The sequence below is a fragment of the Sceloporus undulatus genome, chromosome 4 (genome assembly GCF_019175285.1).
Source record: "Sceloporus undulatus isolate JIND9_A2432 ecotype Alabama chromosome 4, SceUnd_v1.1, whole genome shotgun sequence".
Classification (NCBI taxonomy): domain Eukaryota; kingdom Metazoa; phylum Chordata; class Lepidosauria; order Squamata; family Phrynosomatidae; genus Sceloporus; species Sceloporus undulatus.
The window spans coordinates 205,853,935-205,866,281 of NC_056525.1; the positions used below are offsets into that span (position 1 = coordinate 205,853,935).

Genomic DNA, 12,347 nt, shown 5'->3' on the forward strand with positions numbered 1-12,347 from the left:
TGCTGTGGTTGTCAGCCACTGAGGCTGGGGGAACATGGTAGAGACTTGGTCTTGCAGGGGGCAATACATGCTGGGGATGCCAGGGCACCCTGACATTTCCCTGCTGCCCAGAGCCGGAGGATGCCCTGGGGCCAAGCTCTGGGCAGCAGGGAAGCGTCAGGGTGCACTGGCATCCCCAGCATGTATTGCCCCCTGCAAGCCCAGTGCAGCCCTGCCAGGGGATGAAAAGATGTTGGGGGCTACACACTTCTGTCAGGGCTGTCAGGAAGGAAAGGGGGGAGGGGTAAAGGGCATGGAGGGTGGGGAGATGCCAGGAAGGGGGCTGCCAGTGTTGGCCAAGGAAGCTGTCAGGTAGGAGGAGGTGAGAGAGAAAAAATTCAGTGGGACTTCACTGGTGGTGCGACAATGGAACTGAGCATCTGCGGAGTCCGGAATGGATCCTCCGTGGATACCAAGAGCTGACTGTATAACCTAAAAGCAAATAAAGAAAAAAATTGGAAAATCTCAGCCTCCATCAAATATGGTAACAAAAATAACAAACAAAATGCAAAATTGTGGACTTAATCTATGCATCATTTTGTTCTATATTCCAAAGGAAAAATACACATTGTGATTTCAGACAGCAGCCTCCAAATGCACACAACTAAACACACCTATCTGTGTTTAGTTGTGTGTATATATACTATATACTTTGTGTGTAGGTCAGAGCATACATTCTGCCCACATATAGCCTAGTACTTTGGGAAATATCAGTCAGTGGGTCAGACCGTGCTGCAAGAGCCCTTGAAGTATGAACATTACTACAAAGAGCAAGCCTTTAATGTCTTGATCCAGCTCTGGATTGCTCTTGCAGAAGCACAAAAGACATCTTTCATCTATTTGGAAAGGATGTGAGTCACCTTCTTCTTCTTCTTCTTTTTGGTTTTTGCTTCAGAGGGCACTCTTTAAGAACAAATGTTGTGGGTGTGCAAGGGGCTATGTGTGTTTGTGTTGTTGATAGAACCACTGCCAGCAGCAGAAAGATACCCTTGGATCCTGGCCTGTGCCTTTTAAAAAAACTGAATTGTCTAATTTTGTGACTGTTATTGTGCTGAACAAAATTATTTCATTTTGTTCTGATGTTGTTTTCCAGCCATGCTGAGCTGTGGAAAGGCACACCAAATGTTTCAAGTAAATGAAAGATACACTTCCTTGTAGGGCTGGCACAGTATGGCACATGAAGCAGCCCCAGCTTCTGAACTGAGCCACAGAGGCCTGTGAGGCTGTTCAGAAACAGAGGAGGGAACTGTTATAACAATATCATTTCTGGGGCAGTTACCATGTAGACTTTTCAAACAGATCAGCTGGCATAAGACCAATGCCATCATTTCAACAGAGGAATTAGAGAGAACTCCAAATGCTGTTAATGTATTTCTCAATTTCCTACATTTTCTAAATAACCTTTTGCATTAGAAAGTCCTCCCAGCTTTTGAATAGGAGAACCAAGGATATAAAAATCTAGGTTGAATGGGAAAACTGAAAGATATTCTGCCTCTGTTCTGCCCAGGGCTAGATGCCCAGGAGGAGTCCAGTGGGGCCAGGGCTCCAGTTCCTTTGCTTGTCTTGTCCCTGTGTTAGTTGTTCTCCTGTGCCTGACTGATGGCGAGTCTGTCCTGGGGCTCCTTGGGACACTGCCTTGCCCTCCCCTCTCCTGCTGCCCCCCAGGCACTGCAGCCTGCCTTCCCCGAAGGCCCTCAGGCTCCGGGGCCCTCCAGCCACCCGGCGGCAGGGGCCCCTCGGAGGGGAGCAGGGCTGGGGCCTCCAGGGGCCCTTGAGGGCCTGCGCTGTTGCTGGCTGAACAGGAGAGAGCCCTCTTTCGCTTGCCCAGTAGTAGTACTGCCAGTCCCTTAGAGGGTGCCACCCCTCTTGGGCTCCCCCCAGGGCACTCCACCCCCCCCCCGGCGCGATGCCACCCTCTGGGGCCGAGAGAATGGCCGCTTGCCCAGGGCCCCCGGGGGGTTTCACGTCGCCGGGGGGGGGGTCCAACTCAGTCCTCCGTAGCAGAGCCCCCTCCCTTCCGAAGCCAGTCTCAGGGAAGGAAGGGGCCCTGGGTTTCCTCGGGGCAAGGGCTGGCCTTTCCTTTCCTGCCTCCCGAGGAGGATGGGGAGGAGGAGGAGGATGGCCAGGGTTTCCAGGCAAAGCAGGGCTGGGGCTCTCTGCCAGGAGCAGGGCAGCGGGGCTGAGTGCCGAGGAGCCGCCCAGCAGCAGCCCTTCCTTCTTCCCTCGCCGCCGGGAGACGCCTGGGGCAGAGCGGAGTCACAGGAGAGCAGGCTGCTCCCGGCGCCTTCCTTCTCCTGCCTCCCTCCCTCTCTGGCCCCTGGAGAGGATGGAGGAGGAGGGCTAAGAGCCCCGCGCTTTCCCGCCTGAGGGGAGCCCCACTCCCGCCCCGAAGAGGGCTCCAGCGGGCTCTTCCCGGTGCCCCTCCCCGCCCTCCCCCCGAGGAGGCAGCCTGCCCTGCGCCTCCTTCCCCGAGGGAGCGGCCGGAGGAGCAGCCTGCCTTGTCTCTCTCTCTCTCTCTCTCTCTCTCTCTCGCTGGTTCTTCTGATGGCGGCGTCTCAGCAGCAGAACCGGATCCAGGGCTACCTGGAGAGGAACAAGATCGGGCCCCTCTTCGAGGTAAGGCTCCGTCTCCGGGGCAGGAGCCCCGTCCCTGCCTTCCCCGCCTGGGCTGAAGGGGAGGCGAGAGCCCCGAGAGGGATGGGAGCCCTCTGGGAGGCACCGGCAGCTCCGAGGCTGAGCTGCAGGGAAGCGCCAGGCAGGCGGCGTCCACACGGGAGACAAAAGCCGGTCTGGCCCCGCTTTCACGGCCAGGGGCTTCCGGGAATGGTCCTCCCTAGGGCCGAGGATTGGCCTCTTCTCTTTCCCTGTGGACGTGTCTCCTCCTCTGGATCTCCTTGGCCAAGCATTCTCCCATCTGTCGCCACAGGCAAAGAGCTCCCTGTTTCACCGGGCATCCTGGCTTCCCTTCTGGGCACTGCAAGCCAAAAAGGACACCGAGGAGGGTTTATTGGGAAAGGGTTTAGAAGGGTTTCTTTCTGCTGTTGGGAAGCTAGAGCCTCTCCAGAGGATGGCCACCAAAATGGTGAAGGGTCTGGAAGCCATGCCTTACGAGGAGAGACTTAGGGAGCTGGGGATGTTTAGTCTGGAGAGACAATAGGAAAGCCTTGTCTAAGCATCTGAAGGGGTGCCATAGTGAGGAGAGGGAGCAAGCTTGTTTTTTGCTGCACCAGAGAACAGGACCCACAGCGATGGATTCAGACTAGAGGGAAAGAGAGTCCACCTCAACCTTAAGAGCTGTTTGACAGTGAAACACATTCCCTGGGAGAGTGATGGGGTCTCCTTCCTTGAAGGTCTTTAAACAGAGGCTGGATGGCCATCTGTCAGGGATGCTTTGGTTGAGAGTTCCTGCATGGCAGAATGGGGCTGGACTGGATGGCCCTTGCGCTCTCTTCCAACTCTACAATTCTATGATTCTATGGTTCCATGATTCCTTCTGTCTTTGGTTTAGGGCGAGGCTCCTAGTCTGTTTACTTTTCTTGTTGTTGTGTGCCTTCAAGCCATTTCTAACTCATGACAACCCTCTCATGGGGTTTTCTTGGCCAGATTGGTTCAGAGGAGGTTTGCCATTGCCTCCTCTGAAGCTGAGAGAGTGTGACTTGTCAGAGGTCAGCCACTGGGTTTCATGGCCGAGTGGGGAATCGAACCGTGGTTTTCAGAGTCGTAGTTCAACATTTCATAGAATTATAGAATCATAGAGTTGGAAGAGGCCACAACAGCTCTCTCCTTTTTCTTTCGGCATTTCCAAAAAGGAAGCTACTGTAGGAAATGCCGTTTCCCACCCATTCTCCTGCCCCCATCCTGGGTTCTGATGGAAGAAGCTGCAGTCGCTGGCAGTCTCCCTTTTCTGTTCCTTTTAAAGATGCTTGGTCTGCTGTGAAGAGGGCAAGCCTGTTATGTGCTTCTTCTGCCACAGTTCCATATGCTGCTTCCTCAATTTTGGATATTATTCCCTCCTCTCTGATCCTTTTCTTCTCCTTTTTACCCATATGTTTCCAGTGCATTGATAATAAAATAAATAGTGAACAATTTGATGCCTTTTCATGGACCTGAAATCAGCTTCCTAGAGCAGCCCTCCTCACTGTATAATGATAGGGGACTGTATTGAACATAGCTGTTAACACACATGGTTCTCTTTTTACTATATGACTTTTCTTTTTGTTGTAGTTGCTGCCTACCCTTGATTTCCTCAAACATTTGTATGCTGTGGCACAAATCCAATTCTTGGTCCCAATTAAAATAAACCCATTAAATGAATGGGAACTTAGTAAGTCAACACTTGTGTTTCATTGATTCTGTAGTTCTACTCTGGTTGGGACCAACAGTTGGATTTAGGCCATTGTAATCTTGCCTTTTCTGTACATAGTCTTGTTTCTTTATTTTATCATTAAAAAAAATTAATTAGACCTTCCAGTAACTGAAATTCGCAATGCCATGTGTAGGCAAATATGTCTTTTCTTAACTTCTTTACCCATATGAATATGCCAGGGATGCTTTGAGTGTAAGTTCCTGCATGGCAGGTGTTGGACTGGATGGCCCTTGTGGTCTCTTCCAACTCTGTGATTCTATGCATTGGCGTGTGAAGTTTTCTTTTCTTTGTATGTTTGTCCTGCACTTATTAGTTCACTGTAACTTTCTTTTTCTTTTGTCTTACCTGTGTCTAATCTTTTATAAGTGAAGTAGTTGCTTGTGAAGAGAGACATAGTTTTATGGCCATGCCCCCCACTGAACGCATCCCTTCATGAAGGAGTTTATCAAACGGGAGGAATTTATCTTGCATTCAAACTGGCTCCCCATTGCCCGAAAATAGCATGCCATTGCCTGAATTTGTGTGTGGCAGTCTATCGCACAATAATGTGAAACCCCATGATTGCGCTCGGACTGACTTCCCATTGCCCAAATTTGTGTGTAGTGGGTTATCACGCAATAACGTTAAACCTCATGACTGCGTTCAGATTGCCATCGGATTATACTTCCAATTCCTCTTGTCTGATAAACTCCAAAATTTTCCTGTTGCCACACATGCAGACCCAGTGAATCTGGAGTGAGTTGGAAACATCCAGAGTCATATTTGTCATATTTGGGCTGTGAACAGTTCAACCCTTGGTGGACCTCACTGCCTGAATCTGTGCGTGCAAGTACTGATAGGAGAGCATGCTGTTAGTTGCCAGGGCATGGGGTCAGAAAGTGACTTTGCACTGTTCTGGCCATAGAGGACACCCTCAGGTCCTTTGCTTCACCCTTTCCTGTCATTTCAATGCGAGGGATGGAGAGTGTTTCAGAGTCTCACTGGACAGGAGACTGGTGAGGAATGCACATGCAGACTCAGCACATAGGAGTATTTGCTTCAGGGTATGTAATGTGAAAGCAGCATTGCCCTGCTTTGAGAGCAAATAGGGAGACAGCTGAAGATTTAAGCATGCCAGGCATTCCAGTGTAGATGATACTGTAGCTGTTGTCTTCTTTTGATTGACCCGAAAGAAAAATACTGTGCAACAGATTCATTCAGGATGAGAAGAAACACAACACAGATTTTTTAAAAAGAAGAAAGCTATAAAAGTGGCCCATCCCAATGAAATATTTTAAGGCACTATTTCTTCTTTTTCTTTTTGTTTGTATGTATACTTATCTTCACAATTCATAGCATGTCTCTTTTTAGGCTGAGCTTTGAGATATCATCTATAAAGCTGTTTAAGAGTGACAGTACTACAGTACTACTGAATATATGTGGTCTGTAGAATCCAACAGAGTATATGTGGTCTGTGACAGTAGTTCAGGTGAATAATTAGTCAGACCCTTTGATCATGCTTTTAGTCCTTTTTTAAAAAAATACTGCCATTATAGTGAGAGCCCGCATGGTGTAGTGATTTGAACATTGGACTGTGACTCTGGAAACCAGGGTTCAAATGCCCGCTTGGCCATGACAATCCACTGGGTAATGTTGAGCAATTACACTCTCTCAGCCTCAGAGGATGGCAAGGGCAATCCCACTTGGCAAGAAATCTTGCCAAGAAAACACTGTGATTGGTTCACAGTAGGGTAGCCATAAGTCAGAAACAACTTGAAGGCAAACAAAACACACACACCATTATTATTACTGTGATACAAACCTTTCTCTTATGCAAGTAGATAAGCACGTTTTCTTGCTGAACATTGCAAAAAGTGCCAAATAGTTTCAATTTGTATCTTTACTCCAAATGCGGTGTTATTATTCCAAATTTGGAGGGACAGATGGATTAGCATATATTGACAATTTCCAATCCATCAACAGAGGGTTGAACAAATAGAACGGCTTCCTAATACACTGCACATATTATAAGACTGAACACTCTTAGCCAGTTAACATATATCCTTTCTGATTTCCAGTCTGCACATACCATATTCCAAAAGTCCTTCCACCCTGGCCTTAGCCAACATCTTTATTTCTGCCTTTGTCTCTCAGTGACCATAGTTAAAATTGAACTGGTCACCTTCTCACCATACCCACAAATTTTGCATTTCCGTGGGCATCTATACAGTCTATAACAGTCTTTCTTGGGTGACAGCTCATTCCATGCATCTGAGTAAGTAAACTCAAGCCTGAAACAGATGGCTCAAAAGAAATGGCTTCCACCCACCTCGAGTGTGTGGTGGATGATGCATGCCCCCAAAGAGGCTGGAAGTCAATCTGAAGCCGTTCTGAGGTGGCAGGAGTCAGACTTTTCAGGAGTGGATTTAATTTGGGAGCAGGCCAAGCAGTTGCCATGGGCCTGGCCCAATTGGGGTTGGAGCGGTCAGACTTCCAGACTGTCTACTTCAGCCCTCAGTCTATGAAAGCTTCCTTTCCACAGTTAGTCTCAAAGGTGCTACAAGATTCCTTTGCATACTGATATTAACATGGCTATGTCTCTGAATTATACTTGCAGTTGGTCACCAGGAATTTGGCATGACAATCTCTGTCTTGTTTTTAAGTCATGAAAGTAACATCTACTTAAACCACATTCATCTTTGTAAATATAATGGCATAAATTGTGAAAAACATGACCACTGCAGTGTAGAAATAAAGTAATTTAGGAGATACTAAAAATCATCCACTATCATTCAGTCACATTCATAAACTACATGTGGCTCCCAGATGGCATGACTCTGATGTGGCTTGTGGGTTTTGAGCACACTGATTCATCATAGCTGATACTGGGTTTAGATCAGTTTAGTATCTTCTCAGAGCTGCCAATATCCTGAGTGTTGCATTTTGTTAATACATATATCATCACAGTGAAAGAGATGGAAGGAATATTTGAAATTATTTGAAAACTAGTTGAAAAACGTGTGTTTTGAATATTGCGGGATTCTGATAAGAAGACTCATGGACTGAAGAAATTTTCATAGTTCAGGACTTATTCTGTGCAAAATTTGCATATTATTTTTGTGCAGAATTTTTTTTTCTGCACAAAAATGCTATTTTCTGTGCAAAAATACCACACACAAATTTTGCACAGAATAAATCCCCAACTCCAGCTTTTTTTTTTTTTTTTTTTTGCAGGAAATAACATTTGCTGTTTTCTGAGGAAACACCATGTTTTCTTCAGAAAAATATCATATGTGAATTTTATGCAAACAGTTTTCAAAAATTGTGCCGTTTTCTCATAATGAGAAAATAATTACTAAAATCATTTGTTGCTTCCTTCACGAACAAAATTAGGAAAGAAGTACATTCCTACTGAGTGATCCTTTAAATAAACCAACTATCTGTAACGTTGGCTAGCCTTGTGTTGTTATACAATGTGTAGAAAGAATGCAGTTGAGGCTGGAAGTGAATGAAACTGAACCAGGTTCTTTTCTCTGCTCACTTACTTAACTTTCAGTACAGCTCATATTTCCAGCCCTGTTTTCAGCTCATACACTCAACCGCCCATTGCGCCAGCTGAGTGAAGTGTTCATTAAATTTTGCCTTTGTAAATCTGTAAGCTCTTAACTTGTATTAACAATTAGGGCCCACTGCTGTCAGGGCCCATGAGTGTTGCCAGCCCTGGGTCTCATATGCCAGATAGCTAAATTTGTTAAGAGACTACTTTTGAAATTAATGAAGTATATGTGTATTGTGTCTTCAAGTCATATCAGACTTACGTTGATCCTAAGACAAACTTATCACAGGGTTTTCTTGACAAGTTTCTTGAGGAGGGGTTTGCCTTGCTATCCTCTGAAGCAGAGTACAGTGGCATCACTAGGGGGTTGCAGTGGTGCAGCCCACCCCAGAAGAGGGGTGACACCTAAGGCAGCCATCCTCCTACAGCAGAGAAGGGGAAGTGCCCTTGGTTCTGCTTCCCCCTGGCACAAGGAGGCTGCCGCTGCCACTGCCACAAGGTAGGATAAGGCTGAGCACACTCAGCATTGCTTCCCCACTGTGACTGTGCTTCTCACCATGACAAAAACCAAGGTCAAGTGCACCTGGACTTGTGTCCCCGCAGCAGCTGCAGTCTCCTCATCAGGAGGTTGCAGCAGTGAAGGAGTAGGAGTGTGGCTTTTTGTCCATCCCCTGGCATCCCTACCCCCCTGCACCGGGTGACAGCAGGGGTTGGGATGCCACTGGCTGAGAGTGTATGACTTGCCCAAGGTCAGTCAATTGGTTTTTATGGCCAAACTGGGATTCAAACTCTAGTCTCTAGAGCCATAGTTCAGTGCTCAAACCATTACACTACACTGGCTCTCCACTACTGTTATTTTCATCAGTACTCTGGAGTGATGTTTTTTGGTGGGCACTGTGGATAGCTAAAATAGCAAGTAACTCGATAACAACACTGCAGTTAGTGTCCAAAACACACTGCAAAAATAAAGTGTGCCTGCATTATATGCGGGCGCATTATATGCAGGTTTGAGTATACGCTCAAACTTGTAGAGAGCCAAGCGGGAGCACACGGGGTGCAAGGGGCAGTGTGTTACATTGGAATGAATGGGGCGCGTGCCCATGGTGTGCGTGCGCTGCTGCACCGCCGTGCCACCGCACCGCCGCTGTGTGCACAAGCCCCATTCAAGTGAATGGGCTTGAGCATACGTGCTATTTGACTTTTGCAGGGGGGGGGTCCGGAATGGATCCCCTGAGTAAGCCAAGGGCGCACTGAAGTCCAGTTCGGGACTACCTTAACTGCCCTGGCTCAATTCTAGGGCAACGTGGAAACTAGTTTTGTGAGACATGTAGCCTTCTCTGTCAGAGACCGTGGTGCCACAGTAAACTACAAATTTCCAAGATTCCCTAGTATTGATCCAGGGCAGTTAAAGTGGTCTCAAACTGGATTATTTCTGCATTGTCTTTTGGACCAACAACAGATAATCTCTACATGGTTTGGATCCAGGGTACCTATGGGAGCATCCCCTCCCATATAACCTGCTTCATACACCCAAGTATTCTGGGGGACATTTATTCCGGTCATCCAGGACTAGGCTGATAGTGTCACCCACAGGACCTTTTCTTCAGTTGCCCCTAGGCTGTGGAACAACCTGCCAGAAGAGATTTGACAGCTGAATGTACTGTCAGAATATAAAATAGCATTACAGACCGGTCTCTTCCATCAGGCCTATCCAGATGATTTTTAAATAGTGAATTTTAAATTATGAATTTTTAAAAATTAGTTGTTTGTTTTGTTTCTTCTTTTTTTAAATGGTTGTTGTATGTTGTATATTATATTACTATATTATATAATATAATTGTATTGTGTTTTATACACACACACACATTGTATTAAATATAATACAATATAATTGTGTTGTGTTTCTGACTCATGGCGACCCTAAGGTGACCCTATCATTGGGTTTTCTTGGCTAGATTTGTTCAGGGGAGGTTTGTCATTGTCTACCTGAGGTTGAGAGAGTGTGACTTGCCCACAATCACTCAATGCCTTTACATGGCTTAGTCAGGATTTGAACCCTGGTCTTCAGAGTCACAGTCCCATGATTCTATGAAACCACTATACCACTCTGGCTCTTATAATTGTATTATATAATATATAATATAAAAAATCCTTCCGTCAGCATTCTAATTGAGATGTAGAATAGAGGACACTTTCCTGTGTTTCCTCTTAGTGGAGCTGGCCGTTCCCGTTCAACACTTTCATACACTCTCTAGTGTGTCATGTTAAAGGCGCAGGCAGAAAAAGTTTAGTTTTCATATCAGATAATATGTGACCTGGAGTGGAAGAATGACACTGTTTTTCTATTTGCATATATACATAAGAGCATTGTTCCCCCCCACTCTAAAACAGAAGAAATATGGATCCATTAAACTTTGGCTCCATATGAACAATTTTAGTTGTATTTTTATCCTTTTCTTAGAAATTAACCTTCTGTGTCTTCTTGAAAGAAGAAGAAGGAAAAAACCCTCTAAGCCAATATCTAAGATGGGAAATATAATGCAGGGAATGCAATATATTGATTCCTATAAAAGAGTAGCTGTGAATATTGATTCAGTTTCTGTTAGTGAATGAGCAATTTGAAGTGTTGCAGATAGCAGATGCCATTTATGCAAAAAGGAAACTGTGTCTATGTGTGAGGGAGGCAGGCAGGGAGGGAAGGAGGGAGGGAGGGAGGGAGGGATTGTTTCAATGCTGTAATTTACTTAAAGGCACCAACTTTATTCTAAATATCACCCTTCTGTCAGGGTCAAGACTGCCCTCAGCATTAGCTATGCAGAAAGCACATGTAGCAAGTAATATTATTTAAAAACCCTAATGGATGAGCCAGATAAAAATTATATATTATCTATTTATATTTCTCTAAAAAACACACTATATAAAATACATTAAAATAAACCTATAAATTTGTTTGCAGATAGAGTACATATTCTGAAAATATTCAGATGTTTTTAAAGTTGCAAAGATTTGAGAGTGAAAGAGAGCACGCATGCAAATTATTAATGTCAAAAATCCACTATGCAAATACTACATCTAATCAAACACAACTGAGATAGACGTTTTCATATGCCAATCTTTGTGATTTTTCAGAATACAAAGATATCTTTGCAGAAAATGTTTAAAAATTGTTATTTCAGTGTAAAAGCACCTAGATAGCAGTGGTATGGAGCCAGAATTATATAGTGGGTTGAGTGCTGGACTAGGACTCTGGGAGACCAGCTTTTGAATCGTTGCTATGGGTGATCTTGGGCAAGACATACTCTCTCAGCCTCAGAAGAACACCACCTCAGAGCAAATCTTGTTAACAGTTAGCTCTGGTAGGTTTGCTTTAGGGTTACTGTGGCCTGTTACAGACAGCCAAAATAAAGCTGTTTCGAGTCAAAGTGGGGGTATGGTGTTTCAATGATGCATGCGTCCTAAAAGTCCAGAAGTCGCACCAAAGCCACGCTCCAGCCCTAAGGACTGGAGCATGGTTTTGGTGTGGCTTCTGGACTCTTAGGATGTTTGCATCATTGAAACACCATACCTCCACTGTGACTCGAAGCAGCTTTATTTTGGCTGTCTGTAACAGGCCTGTGAGTCAGAAAAAAATACACAGCAACAAAGTGGTAGAATTTGTTGCAAATAAAATTCTGATTTTTCATTCTCAGACTAACCAGTGGGTTTTGAGCACAAAAGATTTGAACTCAGTTTTTTGAAAACCTCTGTTATGAAATTGATTTTGATGAAATGTTCCCCTTGATTTCATTTCCTTGTACAGTTGCAATAGTTCTGCATTCCCAAAGAGTAACCATATTATTTGCAGTCAGAAGAGAAAATGTATTACTGTGTATCGGAAACAATGCCTACTGTCATACACATCTGATAAAATAGGCTGTTTTGTACAAAGCTCATGACATCTTAAACAAGTGCTCCATGGTCACAACGAGTTTAATTTTCTTAATAATTAGCTGCATAATGGAGTTTGAGAGGCATGCAAATAGCCTATAACTCATAGAATCGGAGAGCTGGAAATGTCCCATAGGCCATCAAGTCTAACTCCCTGCTTAATATAGGGAATCTAGCTAGAACATCCCTAGCAAGTTGCTGTCTAGTCTCTTTTTGAAGATATCCAGAAAAAGAGACCTCTCTACATAACTGGTTCCACTGCTGAACAGTGTTTACTTTAAAGAAGTTCCTTCTAACGTTCAGTCAAAATCTACCCTCTTGTAACTTAAAACTATTAGACTTTGTCCTGCTTTCTGGGTCAGCAGAGAACAAACTTGCACCCTCCTGTCTTTTGTAGTCTTTTAGAATGATATTTAATCCTTTTACCAGAATTAACTGAAGATGTACATAATTAACTGAACATGTCCAACCTTTCCTCAT

The 12,347-nt window shown here is 45.0% G+C and overlaps 1 protein-coding gene across 1 annotated transcript in view; it reads left to right on the forward strand.

The window, feature by feature from the left end:
* Positions 1 to 2,526: 2,526 nt before the first annotated feature.
* Positions 2,527 to 12,347, forward strand: part of C4H8orf34 (chromosome 4 C8orf34 homolog) — a 126,311-nt gene continuing 116,490 nt past the window's right edge. Inside the window, exon 1 of the mRNA XM_042464446.1 lies at positions 2,527 to 2,655. Coding sequence (XP_042320380.1) covers positions 2,584 to 2,655 — 72 coding nt within the window. The 5' untranslated portion in view covers positions 2,527 to 2,583. The remainder of the gene's footprint in view (positions 2,656 to 12,347) is intronic.